Raw genomic sequence first — 16,783 nt, forward strand, 5'->3', positions numbered from 1 at the left:
TTTCAATGGCCCAGTGGGCTCCTAAACACCCACAAACTCTCGATTCCACCAGTAAAATGCAGAGATAGCCAAAGCAACGAGACAGTTTCTCAAGGCAAACGAGCCTCTCGTCGCACTCAAGAGAGAATCTTAGGTTCTCTTCAGTTTGCATCAGTAACAGATCTACTTCTCAAAGCAAAACTGAAGGACATAAATGTGTGTGCGGAGTCGAGCCAATTACAATCTCAGGGACAAAGTCTCCCTCATACCTCCAATCTTAAAGAAAAGACTCCGACCTTGGACTTGGACAACAGCCAAAAGTCTTTCCAAATCAATTCCTCTACATTTCCCTACACCAGCTCTGATCATTCACACGGATGCATCTCTGACCGGATGGGGAGGTTGCTCACAATACAAAAAAGTTCAGGGAACTTGGTCGAATCTTTTTCATCACTTCCATATCAATATTCTAGAGGCGTTGGCGGTTTTCCTGACTCTGAAACGCTTTACGACCAGCCAGGAACATACATATCAGATTAGTCCTGGACAGTGCAGTGATAGTTCATTGCCTGAACAGGGAGGTTCCAAATCAAGTCACGTAAACTATGTAATGATAGCAATCTTTTCATTAACAATGAAAAATCATTGGCACTTGTCCGCCACGCATCTGTCGGGAGTAAGAAACGTGATTGCAGATTCTCTGTCAAGAACGACTCCGTTGGAATCAGAATGGTCTCTGGACAAGAAATCCTTCAACTGGATTTGCCAACAGATTCCGGGACTTCAGGTGGACCTGTTTGCCACGGAATCAAATCACAAACTGCCTTGTTATATAGCTCCGAACCTGGACCCTCGGGCCTACGCCACGGATGCAATGTCAGTAGACTGGAACAAATGGCAGAAGGTGTACCTGTTCCCACCAGTAAATCTTCTGTTGAAAGTTCTACACAAACTCAGGTCATTCAAAGGCCGGATAGCTCTAGTAGCCCCAACTGGTCAAGAGCAACTGGTTTCCTCTTCTATTAGAGTTGAAACTCAGAGCCAAACAGATTCCTCATCCAAAGTTAACCCAAGTAGTACAAACTCAGACTGTGTCAGCTTCCTCAGGAATGTTGAATGCCCTAACTTTATGGATTTCTGAAGTTCACGGCACAGAAAATGCTAATATTGATCCTTTGAACATAATGTTTCTAAATCAGATAAGAGAGAATCTACTCTCTGTCAGTATGATTCGGCAGTAAGAAAACTTGCCAACTTTCTAAAAGAATCAGACGTTCATACAATGACTACGAATCTCACAATCTCATTTTTTAAGGCCCTTTTTGATAAAGGCCTAGCTGCTAGTACTATTACTACAACTAAATCCGCCTTAAAGAAAATATTTCAATTGGGATTTAACATTAACTTAACAGATTCGTATTTTTCCTCTATTCCTAAAGCTTGTGCTCGTCTTAGACCAACAACCCGTCCTAAAATGGTTTCTTGGTTTTTAAATGACGTACTAAGATTAGCTTCAGACACAAACAATGAATCTTGCTCTTATTTGACTCTTCTTAGGAAGACGCTGTTTTTAATTAGCCTGGCTTCAGGAGCTAGAATCTCTCTGAACTTTCAGCCCTTTCTAGAGAGTCGAATCGTGGATTTCTTCCCATCAGGAGAGATTCTACTTTCTCCGACCAAACCTTTTAGCCAAGAACGAAGATCCTCAAAATAGGTGGTCTCCTGGAAGATCATACCTCTTCCGAAGATCCTTCCTTATGTCCGTAGTTACCCTAAAAGCTTACCTTGAAAGGACTTCTCAAAGATCTTCAGGTCCCTTTTGTTAGAGAGAATGGTGGAACCATCTCCTTGAATGGTATTAGACAACAAATTCTTTATTTTATTAAACAAGCTAACCCGGATTCAATTCCCCAGGTCCATGATATCCGTGCTGTAGCCACCTCTTTTAATTACTTTCAACATATGAATTTTGATGAAATTAAGAAATATGCGGGCTGGAAATCTCCAAGAGTTTTTAAACGTCACTACCTTAAGTCCTTAGAGGTTTTAAATTTTCCGCTGTCGCTGCAGGAACATTGTTTCTCCAGAGTCAGCTTAATATTATGTTATTTAAGTTTGTAATTTGTGATTTAGTTTGCTTGCCCTACCTAATGGTATACCTCTCACCTACCTGCCTCGCTTGTATTCCTTGCCTTTCTACCTTGTTGACTGGATTTGGGTTGCTTCACAAACCACTCCTGTCTTTGTACATACCATCCTTGTTCAATTTTTCACCACTATTTGTTAATTTAGGTAATGTTTTTTTAGTCATATTGTTAAGCAATATCTTAAGCTACATTGTTTAGTATACTTTACTCAACATATACAGATTTAAATAATATGTTATATTATTTTGATAAGTAAAAAGCATATTCAAAAATAATTTTATTTTCCTTAGTAAAATTTTTAAATTTGACTTTTTATATTTAACAAGCTTTTATATGGCCAATTCTCTAATACTATTTCACTGGGCTTACAGGTCGATCCCAGAAAAGGGATTTTGACAAAGGAAAAATCTATTTCTGGGTGAAGACTGTGTCACCCAGTGAACCCTTCCTCCTTTTTCCCACCCTAGGCTGGCCAAAGCTTGGGTGCTATTTCAGGATGATGGTTCTGGGTAGAAGTAGTAGTAGCGGAAGCTTGAGAAGGACCACTGTAATGGCACCCCTTAGGTAGAGGGGTTTGGGAGAGGAGAGATCTATTGGGGTTACATCTGTGGTAGTGGCTTCCACTGCCTCCTAGATGACACACCAACATCCTATGAGGATGATCGATCCAGATGGTAGTAACTCTGGCATTCTATATAGTTGTATAGCTTTTTTTCTGGTATATCTAGCAATATTTATACCTAGAAATGTGTGCTATATGGGACATTTCACTGGGCGACACAGGTCTTCACCCAGAAATAAATTTTTCCTTTGTCAAAATCCCTTTGTTGTGTTGAAATTTCCAACATCAGTATTCCAAATTTTTCCTGTTGCACAGCAGATAAGAAATGTACACAAACCTTATGTTCATGCAAATTACAGAGAGGTGTGGTGAAGCGTGTAACAGTGATCCTTGTGACTGGGAGACGCATTGAACTTACCTGTGATCCAGCAGTAGTCAGGGTCAGCCATGTCCTGCAGGTATTTATTGAAATATTGTGGAATGTGATATGTAACTTGTTTTGGCCCAAAAGTTAGTCAGCACCCTCAAGTAAATTCATGGATTTTGAAATTTACCTCTCAGGGCCACATAAGATGATGTAATAAACAAAGTTTTAATGACAGTGGTGACCATTAAGATAGCATCTTCATTGTTTATCAGTTAAAAGTCATGTCTTAAAAAATGTAGGATCAGTCTCATTGTAACCAGTTATGAGAAGAAAAGAAATAAGCAGATCAATACTGTAGCTATGTAAGTATATTAACTACAACATATATAAAGGAAAGATAAGTCATAGTAATGGGGAAATAGACAGGCAGTGCATTACTTTAAGTTATATAGTTTCATTTTTGTAAAAAAACAAATAACATTAGTATTGATGTGACAAGTGGATGTTGTGACCTAAACTATCAGTTTTTGGAACACTCATGTCAGTTTCCAAAATGTAAGCACTTGGATCCAGAAACACTATACAGTGAACCCCCCGTATTTGCGGCGGATGCGTACCACACACACACACACACACACACACACCTGCGAATAGCTAAAATACACGAATACTTAAAATCCCTCTAAAAACACTTGGAACTGCCTATTTTGATAGTTTAAACACAAGAAAAACCCTCTAAAAATGCTTATACCTGAGTATTTTAATAGTTTTATCACAAAAAGTGCATTTATTTATGAAAATGATATGAAAATACAGTAATTAGTGAATATTTCTCAGTGAAAAATACTTCGAATGGGCGAATTTTCCGCGAATAATGGGTAGATACGTTCCACAGAGAAATCCGCGAATACGTGAGTCCGCAAATCATGAGATCGCAAATACGGGGGGTTTACTGTAGTTAAAAAGACAGTAATTGAGGGTATAAACTGAGGAACAACTTTTTCATGATTTTTAACTTACCAATGTTGTAAATGTGTTCCACCATAAAATAGGGTATTGAACTCATTCTTTCCATATTGCCATTCATTTTTAATATGTCTGTTGCTCTTTTTCTTTCTTTCCCTCCATAGATTCTGTCTTCACTTTAGTATAGCATTTATTATTATTATTATGGACAGTACAGCATTTGTTATTATTATGGAACACATTTATATTGAACAAGCCAAAATGGCCATCAGAAGGCCATACAAGCTTCCAAAGAATGGAATATTTATGCGAGGCAAAGAACAATGCTGTACCAGATGAAGGAGAAAGAGAAATAGCAAAAGAAATCAACAAAATATAAATTAACACACACAAAGATGAAGAAGAACCCATTAAGGTAGCTGTCCATGGCATTTTAACATCTTGTATTAATAAACAGAACAAATAATCTACTGTACATGTAGTCATTTGCTAATAAAATTGTGGGAAATTTACTTAGAAAATAGTATACTGTATTTTGAAGGTGAAAGACTCATGGCTGAGGTGTAGTGGGATGATCATTTTAAATGAAGTTGCAGTGAGATTTCGTGCCCAGGAGCTGGAAAATTAACTGATAGCTGAGAATTAGATCATTTGGGCATGCTCTGAGAGGGTATTAGGAGCACGTAGTCCTGAAAAATAGTAGATTTAGTAGGGAAGGTACAGAAAATCAAGGATTGTAGATAAGACCAAGTCCAGATAAGAATTTAGGCAGAAACGCATAGTACAGAAGATAGTGTGAGACCTTGATAGCTTGGAAGAATATACAGACACTACCCTACTTACGAACAAGTTATGTTCTGAATGGCCTTTTGTATCTTGATTTATTCGTAAGTTGGTGGTTAATGTGTAGTGCATAATTTTTGTTGATTACATTCAACTTTTGCTCTGGCCACCTATTTTGCTAGTAAAAGTTTTAGCAGAGAACATGAGGAAGAAGAAGAACCTGTTAACCCCTTCCCTGATTATCTAGAGTATTCTCATGATTAACTAGCATGTATTCTTCTTAGAGTCATGAGAATATTTGTTCATGTTCTAAAATATTCCATACATAGTTCGATCTTCTTGATTTAACTTAAGGTTGTCCAAAAAACGAGCACAGTCTGATTTATGAATATACAACTTTCAAAAGGACTTTTCTGCATATTTTTAAAGGGCTTTTTCAACCAATTATACAGTATTTAGTGGAATATGACCTGCCAGACAAATTTTTTTTAATCATGGCCTTGTTTTATAAATCAACAGAATTACCGCCACCGAGGTCGCCGGGTCGCTAAAGCCTGCTAGAAAGAACGAGTTTAGGTAAAAGAATACTAAATTTTGAATGTTGCTTGAGTCTAGAAAGCAAATGAATGTATTTTTTTTTTTCTTTTTACCTTTCTAACACCTAAAATAATTCCTTATAACACTGCATGATTTTAAAAATGTATACTAAATAAATATAAGAAATGGGTTTCATCACAGACTGAGTTATATTGAGAAGACAGAAATAAGTAGGAATATTTTAAGAGTATAAACATATATTCTTGTGATTGTAAGAAGAATATATGGTAGTTAATCACGAGAATACTCTAGATAATCCGGGAAGGGGTTAAATAGACACCCAGAGCAAAATTTGAACTTATGGGTGGCAAAGGGGAGTGCTCCAAACACAATTTTAACTTGTGACACTGTCTGTTCTTATCCATGAAAGTTCGTAAGTAGGGTAGTGTCTGTAGATACAAGCACAGTGTATAATTGCTAGAACATGCTAATTCCAGATCCGCAGACACTAAAGTTTGCTGAAATATAATTTTTGAGAGATGTCTAAACAGGGTGTCAGTGTTTTTTCCAATGATAATTTGAATTTAGGATATAAAGATTCTAGCTTGTACGAATTCTCACAGCATAGTTTTCTCTGGCTTAGGTTGTTGTTATTGCTCATGAAACTAAGATAATGTTTAGGGTCTCAGAGCCTCACTGACTTGTCTCATGTGCATTTTTTAGATACTTTATCATGCTTCTGTTTTCTAATATTTTTTTTAGCATTTTTATCACTTGTTGTGATGACAGGATTTTTTAAAGTTTTTTAAAACATGCCTCTTATTTACTATCTGTTTAGTTTAGCAGTTTATGTAAGTAAACAGTAGATTACCAGAACAAAGTTAATCCTTGAGTTGGTATATCTAAATTTCTTACAACAGTGACTTGGAAATAATTTTATAGCCCAAAAGTTTTTGTCTGTCAAATAAGTAAATATTTATTTGTTTGTTGTGGTTTTCTGTTACTGTGAGATATACTGTACATAGTTTTCCATTGCACCTTTTGTACCATGATTTATTGTCTCTCTCATTTTCTTTAGGCTGTTTTGGAGGAGGAGAAATTGCCATTACCTCATCTCCTGGGCCTTGCAGTGTTGGGTAGTGGAGAATTTCATTTTGTGGCACCCCAGACAAAATTGCATAAGGTACAGTATTGTACTTTACTGACACTACTAAGAAAAATTATTTGAAATTAATTGTATACAGTAGTAGATGATTTTATGTGTAAAGGTGAAAAAATTCTAAGTAATGTTAACATACATAAGGCACTTGTCTGTAAAAGGTATAGGAGCATTTATTTGTTTACACTTCATACCTGTTCTGCTGAAGAGGTTTGTTTAAATGAGCAGAAACTTTGATTCTTTTATATGTTTGTTAATTATACAGTAGTTTAATGAAATCACTAAAATGTGATTTTTATATAAAGAAAAATTTATATTGATTTTGATGTCTGTTTTTTCATTGGAGATCCACATCATAGTGCACTGAGTGTCACAAATGGGTGAATATGTCTAAGGGTACAATTCAGCTTTATTTGTGGTTGGTCCATAAGACATTATAAGGTTCACCATATTGTCCCTGTAGGGTGGTACCACTTACCTACATGTGTTTTGGGATGGCACACAAATGATAATATTAAAATTATTATTATTATTGATATACAGTAATATTAAAAGTTCTTTTCAGCATCTCTTCCTTCCTAGCTGCAGTGCTCTGCCTTTTAGGTTTTCTTTACTCTGTTGGTTTCTTCTTATTTAGATGTCCAACTTATTTAACTTTACCTAGCTTCATTTTTACCTCTCACTTCATATCTAGCCTCATCGGGCAAGCCCTATGAGGCTAGATATGTAATTAGTGGCTTTGTTAAAGTGGTATATGTTGATTATAATCACCATTTATTATGCTAGATTCCTAGCATGTAAGCCTGATTTTCATTATCATAATGAGAGCATTTGAATATTGAAAGTAATCTTTTTTGACAGGTTGCTCCTCCTGGATGGAAGGAACGTCATCCTACCAAAGATGGTCTTATACAAGACAATTTTACTTTACATCTAAGAATTATATATTACTTGAAGTAAGTAATGTACATATGTCAGATGTAACACTGAATTTTTTTTGCATATGTTCCAGTATTTTTTAAAGTAACTTAGTCAGGCAGTTTAAATGAATTCATAGTTTTATTGTATTGTTTTTGACTTAATTTTTTCAAGAAAGGGCTTATCAGTCATTTCTATACCTACTTGTCCATCTCGTCTCATAATTTTCCATGTGGAAAGTGAGAAGAAAGGTTGAGAAGAAATATTGATCAGTTGATAGGTGAAAAATATGTTCTAGGTGTGTAGAGAATCCCAGTCAAGCCAAGAATGTAAAACCAAATACCACTTACTGTTATTTATTCAATATTTAAAGGCCAGTGAAGCTCATAATGTGTTGTTATTATTATTATTATTATTATTATTATTATTATTATTATTATTATTATTATTATTATTATTATTATTATTATTATTATTGTATAGTTTGTAAGGCAGTGGTTTGTATCTACTACTAGTAAAGTAGGTGATTATTACTTTTCCAAATTCATAATGCATAGTGTAGCCATCTGAATGTCTTTAATCAATCTTTGATGCTAAAACCAACATTCAGGCTTTAGAGACAGGTAAACGCATTTATGGTTCTTCTGTAAAGTGTCAATGAAGTATGTTGAATTGCATCCCATCCTTCTCTCTGTTATTTTAGGTTTAATAATGTGAAAGAGATGGATGGAGCCTCCAGACAACTTTTATTTCTCCAACTACGCCATGATGTGTTGGAGGGTCGTTTACCTGTCTCTTCTAATGTACTAATGCAGTTAGCAGCATTAGCTCTTCAAGCAGAATTTGGAGACCAAAGAAAACAGGTATGTTGAGAATTTGCAGCTTTCTTAAATGTATTATTAATTTCAAATGGCAATATTGTATGTTGTTCCAAAACATAGCTTCCATATATAAAAACTTATGTAGCAATGGTTGGGATATATATTTATACTTAGTGGTCATTTTCATGGCCATGAAAGTGGGGACTAAAAAACCTTTGAGAGTGAAAATTCATAGTTTTTATGTATAAATGTCTCATCCACTTTATTATCTCTTTTCAATATTGTTGCATGGTATAGTTGTGTTTGCTGCTTTTTATGATGTAAAGGTATAAACATAATAATAAAATGTGCTACACCTGAATAAATCTTCATTTCTTGTATTTGTATTTTAAATTTTCAACTTTGGGATTCAGTGGCCTTCACTGTTTATCTAATTAATGGTGCTCAGATTCACAAGTTAAAAGAGATAAGTGTATTTTATGATGTGCATTTTGAAACTGAATAGTTTCTGGTGTAGTGGCATAACTAGTGTCTTAGCTTGTACTCAAATTTCAAGAGTTCTTGCCTTACCTGGGGCAAAGATAATCACAGGCTTTTTATCACAGTCAGTTGCTGCCACAGTGTTGAGGTCTATGGTAGGAGATGGGGAAACCAGACTGACATTCACCCGAGTACCTTTGAGGTGGTGGTGACCTGAAACCAATTAGTTATAACTTTTAACTTTAAAAAAGTCATTTTGCATAAAGAAATCAGCTGATTTCTGTATGATCAAGTATTCATACATTTGTTGCAGTTTTTGGGAAGAATTTTTACTGTGGCTTATAATTGTTCTTATATATTTCATCCTGGATGTAAATCCCATCATCATCATCTTATCTACATTTGGTGTGCTGTTCAACTCTTAGTATCAGAATCTCAGCACTGCTCTCCCTGATCATCTTTGCATTCTCCCAGCTTTTTTCCATTTTATTCTTGCACTGATTTTTCTCCCTTTTGTTCTGTAGTCTTATCCGGGTCTGTAGCACCCTTATTGGTGTGTTTGCAACTGATTTCCATCTGTCTTTCTTCATAGGATTTGAGTATCCTATCTTTGTTCTTTTTTGGGAATATACTCCATCTCTGAGAATATACATTTCAATGGATTTATCGTAACTCAGTCTTCAATTAATCCAGTCAATACAGAGTTTGCTGTATGTGTCTATACTCTTCAATTAATCCAGTCAGTACAGAGTGTGCGTATCTGTCTATGCTCACTTCCCTGGAAAGTTTTATCTGGGGAATAATTTTTAATTTAATTTTATGTTTACTTTGTTTTAGTGTGAACTTTGCTCCAGCCAAGTTTTGGTTTATCCTGATTGTATATTCATTGGAAAATTTTATAGGTACTGAATAATTCTTAAAAGTAACTTCAAGTTATTAATAAATTTGCCTTTTAGATATCTGGTCTCTTAAATCCTCTGGGATAGAATGGAATTGTGAACTGTGGGTGTTTGTTAGCTGGTTATCTTTAGGACAGGTGAACAGAGTAGAATGCCAGTTCAAGGAGACATTCATTCTGTAACCATCCAGGTTACCACAAAAGCTATTTCGTTTTTTTCATGGCTCCACCTATAGAAATGTAAATTTGAAAGTATTCTGTGGATTCAGCAAGCCTGATTATAAATACTAATGTCAGCAAAGTGTGTCACAGGTTATGCCTTCTCTCAACAGTAATCTTTTTCTTGAAATAATGAGGTATATGATTTTGGTACCAGTGGATAGGCTGGAGGACTTACTGAATCGGCAGACTGATTATAGCAAAATCCACCACTCTTGGCAGCTAAGCCCCGCCACTGCTTACGTCACGACCATTCCTTGAAGATGATTGGTTGACAATTGTTTCGAAAAGCTGGTTAATCTGTGGTTCTTTTCATCTTCATTAATTTTGCAATGGTTGTTTTACCGAAATAAAATACTTCCTGCTGGTTATCAAAAGGAAATGTTATATTAACCTCTGAAATAAAATCATAATACACATCTCCCTAAAAATGGTAAAAAATAGGAAAATATAAATGAAATCAGGAATGTTCTGCAATGCTGCAATGTTATTTTTTGTAAATGAGGTTCACCTGAATATGGAGGTGATACAGCGAATGTCTGTGTTCGAATCGGTGCAATTGAATTACAGAACAATGATAATTACCATCTGATATTGTCCAGTGTGTTCACCATTCTAAATGCAAACACAGAGACTTTATCAGAGCTGTGCAGACTGGTATTTCATATTGATTTTAGGAAATTTTAGTACATTTTAATAGTCATTAAATCAATTTCATTGCAATTGTTTACATGTTCAGAGGGATGACAAGCAGTGACTGCACTGTACAAAACCAGAATATGCCTATGTTTAACTTAAAGTTGCAGTATGGTAGGCTATAGGAGTCATATTGGATATAATTTACTGAGAATTTTTGTTAGGGCATTATCTCCTTTTGAAATAACAGGATCATAAAAATGATGTAGACCTATAAGGTCCTATGTCTTTTTGTCGGTTTTTGCAGCTTATGACGTTTTGATTATAGGCCTATCTTATGTTCAGCCATTTTATTGTGGTTATTCTTGTTTTTGTTGCTGCTGTTATGGTGCTTGTAGTGTCTTCGAAAATTTTTGATATGGTAACCTAACATTGCAGAATAAACATGGACCTATTCATGAAATACTAGTGTAAAGAATTACATGTCTGCTATTGTTAACTGAAATTTAGTCATTTGTTTTAATTAATAGTAATCGAGATATTTATGAATATAGTCTATACTAGAATATTCTCCTAACAAGAGAGAGAGAGAGAAAATTTACTGACTTATGTATCCTTTTGTCCAACAGGGTAATCTACAAGAATGCCCCCAAAATCAAGTGATTCATGGGGTACTTAAAGACTGGTTTGGACTATCTCATACATAACTTTTTCAGCTATCATTTATTTTTTTTATTTCATTGAGTATCTTATGATGCCTTCCTACCATAGCCTTCATTTTCATAGAAATGCTACAGCAGCCTTGTATTTACTCATCACAGTAATATAATTTGTTATCCCTTTTGTAAGTATATTTTCAAAATAATTCATTGAGAGCAGTTTGATAGTTGTGTGGAAGGCTGAGTCAGCCCTATGATTGGTCTGTGTGTGCCATCGGCTACATGCCCACAAACTTTACTTTTATTCTCTGTGGTATAAGTGGCATTACATTTACTATGGCCATCGAGGCAAGTACACATTTATGTGTATATGCACATGCTTATATATGTACATTACATATCATGGAGTCAGAGTTACTATATTAATTAAAAGCTACTCTGTTTCCAACAGATTGGGTGGAAAACTATTTGCAGTAAGAACTTGACGTGTAGGCCCACGCCCTGTCATTGCCTCAAAATATAAGAATCTGATCTGTAGGCCTGTGCCCTTTCATTGCCTCAAAATATAAGAAATTGATATGTAGGCCTGTGCCCTGTTATTGCCTCAGAATATAAGAAATTGACACGCAGGTCTATGCCCTGTTATCACCTCAAAATATAGGAAATTGACTCGTAGATCTATGCCCTGTCATCGCCTGAAAATATAAGAATTTGATATGTAGGTCTAATCTCACAATGATATTAATATTTGACATGTGGGATTATGATGAATTAATACCCTAATGTCGGAACTGGCTGTATGAGTCTGTGCTTCATTTCAATTAATGTGGTCTATGTGGAATTGCCTATGTAGGCCAACATCAATTTAAAAAAAAAAAAAGCAAGATGGTTGTGTATTTAGGCTGCAGATGATTAAAATAAAAAAAAGATGCACAGACAGAATTATTCAAGATCTTCATAATGATATATAACCTAATATATCTTTTATCAGAGATATCAACTGCATACTTCACAGCTCTGGGAGTTCAAATCTTGTGATGTCATTCATGCACGGAGCTCAACAATGCTCAACGGAGTCAAATCCGTACTGGCAATCATTTGTACTGTTAACTAGTGTGATGTCATTCCCCCCTTTGAGAGCTAGCCAATCACTGGCATGCAGTGGGTGGGGAGTAGCTGCAAAGGGTCATGGATTTTGTTATGGTTGTGTAATACTTTCATATCATATCTTCCCTGTATATTGCTATTATGAATGTTAAAGTGTACTTTATGTTGCAGGTGCTGTTGATTTTTAATTAATGCTTCACTTAACATCATTTCTTTACATTTAAAGCTATTAATCTTTTCTGTATTGGTTTTTTCTTTTCATATGAAGGAAGGTGGTTATTTTCTTCCTGAACACTACGTTCCTGAGTCACTTTTGCGTGGTGGACAAGCAAGCAAAATATCTGAAGACCTTCATAAGCTGCACAAGGAACTAAGCGGCCATCATTATACTCTTGCCCAGACACAATTTATTAATATCATACAGGATACCTTACATTATGGAACTCACTTTTATCATGTATCACAAGTAAGTTTAGTTTTATGTGAGTAATTATGCCTGACAATCTCACCAAAGTTGATTTTTGCACAGTAGTATCTCATACAATTAAATATGTTACAGTGTCATATTTTTTTTACTCATTTTGATTGAATGTTGTATATTCTTTAAATAACAAAAGACTAATGTAGTGTGTAAATCTTTCAGTAATGGACTTATATGAGGTTTTGATTAATTTTGATTTTGCAGTTTAGTTAAGAAAAAATGTTCACCTCATTTAAATTATTTTTTAGCCTTAATATTAGGTGTCTAAAATATGCCCTAGGTTTTCATTTTATTCATCAAACATAGTTGAGTTATTTGATCATTACTGATTGATGCATACAGTAGTCAATATAATTAGTTTGTAATAACTTGCATTTTGTCCTCAATTGGAATGTATCAGTGATTATTATTTTCTTTAATCCTAAGCATTATCCCTGCCTGTATTCACAACCAAAAAATTACAACACTCATATTTTGGCACATTTAACAGTTTAAGTATTGTATACATTTTAACACAAATATCTGTGTAGATAGTTTTTCAACTTTGTTAGAATTAGATTTGCTGTGTACCTGTAACTTTGTGTTGTATTAATCAGGTGTTCTTGTTACAGCATGAAGCTTAGGATAAGGGGAAGGAATTGCTTGTTTTGTATGTGTGTGTGTGTGTGTGTGTTTCCTTAGTGGGGAAGGCTTGTGAAAAGTCAGTCAGCCAAGTAAAGTGAATGATTGTGATAGCAACAGATTACAAAGATGGTGGGGTGGGCATGGTTGAAATACTGAGCTGTGTTTAGAATTTTTATTTACCTTCTATTGTAAATCAGGTGACAAGCATTATTAAAATGCTTGCATATTTGTAAGACTGAAACTGAGATTTGGTAGAGTGTGCTTTCTCTCATGAAGGATTTAGGTGTATATTTTGTGTGGAGTGTTTGAAGTTCAGCAAATGACCAAAATCAGTATAGTAAGTACAGGTTAGAAAAAAAATCAAGTGTAACTTATAATTATAGTATTGTGAACTAGCAGGAAGGTGATAGGATGCATTTGGAGGATTGGAAATAAGAATGTATTAGGATGTATATGAATAGGTCAGGTGTTCCCAAGTACATGGATAGGTCAGGTGTTCCCATATTCTTTTCCATCTGTGATTAAAATATAAGTGATCTCCCTTGAAAAAGTTGTAGAGGAGAATTATACGAGTTTTAAGAGTTAGAGAATGCTTTAAAAGTTGTTAGAAAGGAACAAAGCACACTATGTAAAAAAGACAAAGATCAGTAGAATAAACAGTATTCCTTAACAAATACACATGTATAAAAAGGATTAAAAGAAGATTGTAACCCCAAATGAAATTTTTGTATGTGATCAGCTCTTGAAATATGGGAGATTATAGAAATTATAGGAAACAGCAACATGTACAGAATTCCAAAGCTTGGCATTAGATAGTAATAAACAGTGTTCAGTGTGATTAATCTGAAGGTACATGTCTTTATGGTGAATGGAAAAGTAGCTGAAATAGTATCTTTAGTGAAGAGACATCAAGGCTACCATTTGATCAAAGGTAGGAGCTTCAGAGTAAGAAAGGGAAAGTTCACCAGCTTAGGCGATTGTTATGATTAAATTCTGTCAAGCAGTAAAACAGGGAGATGCACCCCCAAACATGAGGACAACATTCTAACTACGGACAGATAATGATATAAAGCTGAAATAACTAGTCTTAGCAAAGTAATTGCAAGTGGATAGTTTTCCAGATTTTGTCATTTGAATTGTGATCTCGCCAAGACAAGCTTGCGTAACTGAGCACACAAAATGTTAATAGATTTAAGCTGAATTACACTTTTATCAGAGTAAACAATTATTCTTGTGGAACAAGCCCACGGGGGCCATTGGCTTGCAGTTCAAACTTCCAAAGAATATGGTGTTCATTAGGAAGAAGTAAGAGGAGGTAAAGGGAAATACAGAGGGAAGAGATCCTACATGTTAAAAAATAAAAAAATAAAATAATAAATTAACAAAGAGATGAAAATGTATTCAAATCAAGGAGAATAGTATTAGGGTAATAATGCATTGCACCTTCGCTTAAACTTGTGAAGTTACAGTTGCACGACATCATCTGGGAGTCTGTTCCACAGTCCAACGGTGTGAGGAATAAAGGACCTCTGGAACTGAGAAGTTTGACAGCGAGGCACATTTACTACATATTGTTGCTGGTGTTCAGTGAAATCTGGAGCAACAGATAAAAGGGATCATGGATCAATTGTGAATGTAAAAGATCTCTGTTGAAATACAAGTTAACGAAAAAGTGACAAACAAGAGACCATCCTTCAGTGGTCCAAGTCATAACTACTACTATTAGGAAACAAACCTACCACCATGAACCACTCTGTCTAAAAGAAATAAATCCCTGGCAGAAGCAGACATCCACACCGGAGAACAATATTTTAGTAAAGGAAGGACAAATTAAGTATATCTTAATTTAACCAGACCCCTGAGCTGATTAACAGCTCTCCTAGGGCTGGCCCGAAGGATTAGATTTATTTTACATGGCTAAGAACCAACTGGCTACCTAGCAACGGGACCTACAGCTTATTGTGGAATCCGAACCACATTTGACCTGAAACAGGTTGCACTGATTTTATCACTGTTACAAATATATGAGGCCATACAAACAGTACCTAACTTTCATCCGCCATATGCTGAAACTTTCATTAGATGTTTCTCAAAAGCTAGGTGTGAGTCAAAGGTTACACCTAGAATAGTTAAAGCTTCAGACTCATTCAGCAAAGTTCCATCTACCAGAGGGGAGGATGGGGTGGGAAATCTGTATGAGATCTGCTAATCAGTAGTGTTTTCATTTTACTGGAGTTCAGCCTCATACCTCCACTGACTGCATCCTTCCCTGATCCAGTCCATATCCTGATTGAGGCTGAGGGTAGTGTCATTTCTCAAAAGTGGAGACTTTGCTACACCCACAAGTGTTTCATTATTGGCATACTGTACTGAACAATTTTGTTTTCCAGGCCAACAACCATGTCACTTGTCTATACTGTACTAGAAATAACAGTGGACCAAGAACACTCCCCTGGGGAACTCCAGACATAATAAGCCTTGGTTCACTAAAGATCCTGTCCACAGTAACTCACTGCTGCCTACCTGTAAGGAAAACTAGAAGTAATCCGTAAACATATCCACCCACTCCAAGATTCTGAAGTTTATGCTAAATAAGTGCCTTGTGATTTACTAAATCAAAAGCAGCACTAAAATCTATCTTGAATTACTTTGCACTCAAAACCCTTATCAAGGTTCCTTTGCAAGTGGCATGTCAAGTCTAAAAGAGCATCGCAAGTACCTAGCTGCTTCCTATATGTATATTGACTATCAGCTAACGATTGTGTATATTCAACATACTTATATAGTGGCTTAAAAATAAGTTTTTCAGGAATTTTGGAGAGCACAGGGAGAATAGAGATTGACCTGTAGTTACTGCAGTCTGCAGATATGCCACCCTTTGGAACAGGCACTGTATTACTTAGTGTGCGCTCATCTGCGAAGATACTATGTTGACATTAAAATCTATAGAATCTACTAAACTTGGGAGACAACACGCTAGGAACGTTTTTTAAAAACAAAGGGAAGAAACCATCAGGGTCTTCTCCATCCCAGCTATCAAGATTATCCAGAATTTTCTTAACATCCCTGGAGCAAAATGCAAATTTTGTAAGAAGAGTTTCAGGATGACAAGTATTAGGAAGAGGAGGGACATTGTCAGCTGATTGCTTAGCTTCAGAGGCTTGATGAAGCTGTTCAACCTTTTCCATAGGACCAGTAACCAATCTACCATCATCTGTCAGTAGTGGTGGAATGGAAGGTGAGCATGACCCAAAGGTAGATGATGCCAATTTGGTCCACCACAGATGAGGCTGAGTAATTCCTTCAAGTTTCCTCTTCAAGGAATTTTTGTAATTTCTCTCGACTGCCTGGTAAGTTCTATTTGCAGCACAGCGAGACTCAACAAAAATGGTGTCATTTTCATTTGAACAATGTTGTCTCCATGCATTGAATTTGGTCTG

General features: G+C 35.6%; 1 protein-coding gene across 1 annotated transcript in view; it reads left to right on the forward strand.

Annotated features, from left to right (window-relative positions):
* The window catches only part of LOC136833424 (uncharacterized), a 1,156,799-nt gene that overhangs the window by 635,896 nt on the left and 504,120 nt on the right, over nt 1-16,783 (forward strand). The window contains 5 exon segments of the mRNA XM_067095568.1: nt 3,048-3,146; nt 6,420-6,524; nt 7,362-7,456; nt 8,122-8,281; nt 12,507-12,704. Coding sequence (XP_066951669.1) covers nt 3,048-3,146; nt 6,420-6,524; nt 7,362-7,456; nt 8,122-8,281; nt 12,507-12,704 — 657 coding nt within the window.

This window comes from Macrobrachium rosenbergii, chromosome 51 (genome assembly GCF_040412425.1).
Source record: "Macrobrachium rosenbergii isolate ZJJX-2024 chromosome 51, ASM4041242v1, whole genome shotgun sequence".
Lineage (NCBI taxonomy): Eukaryota > Metazoa > Arthropoda > Malacostraca > Decapoda > Palaemonidae > Macrobrachium > Macrobrachium rosenbergii.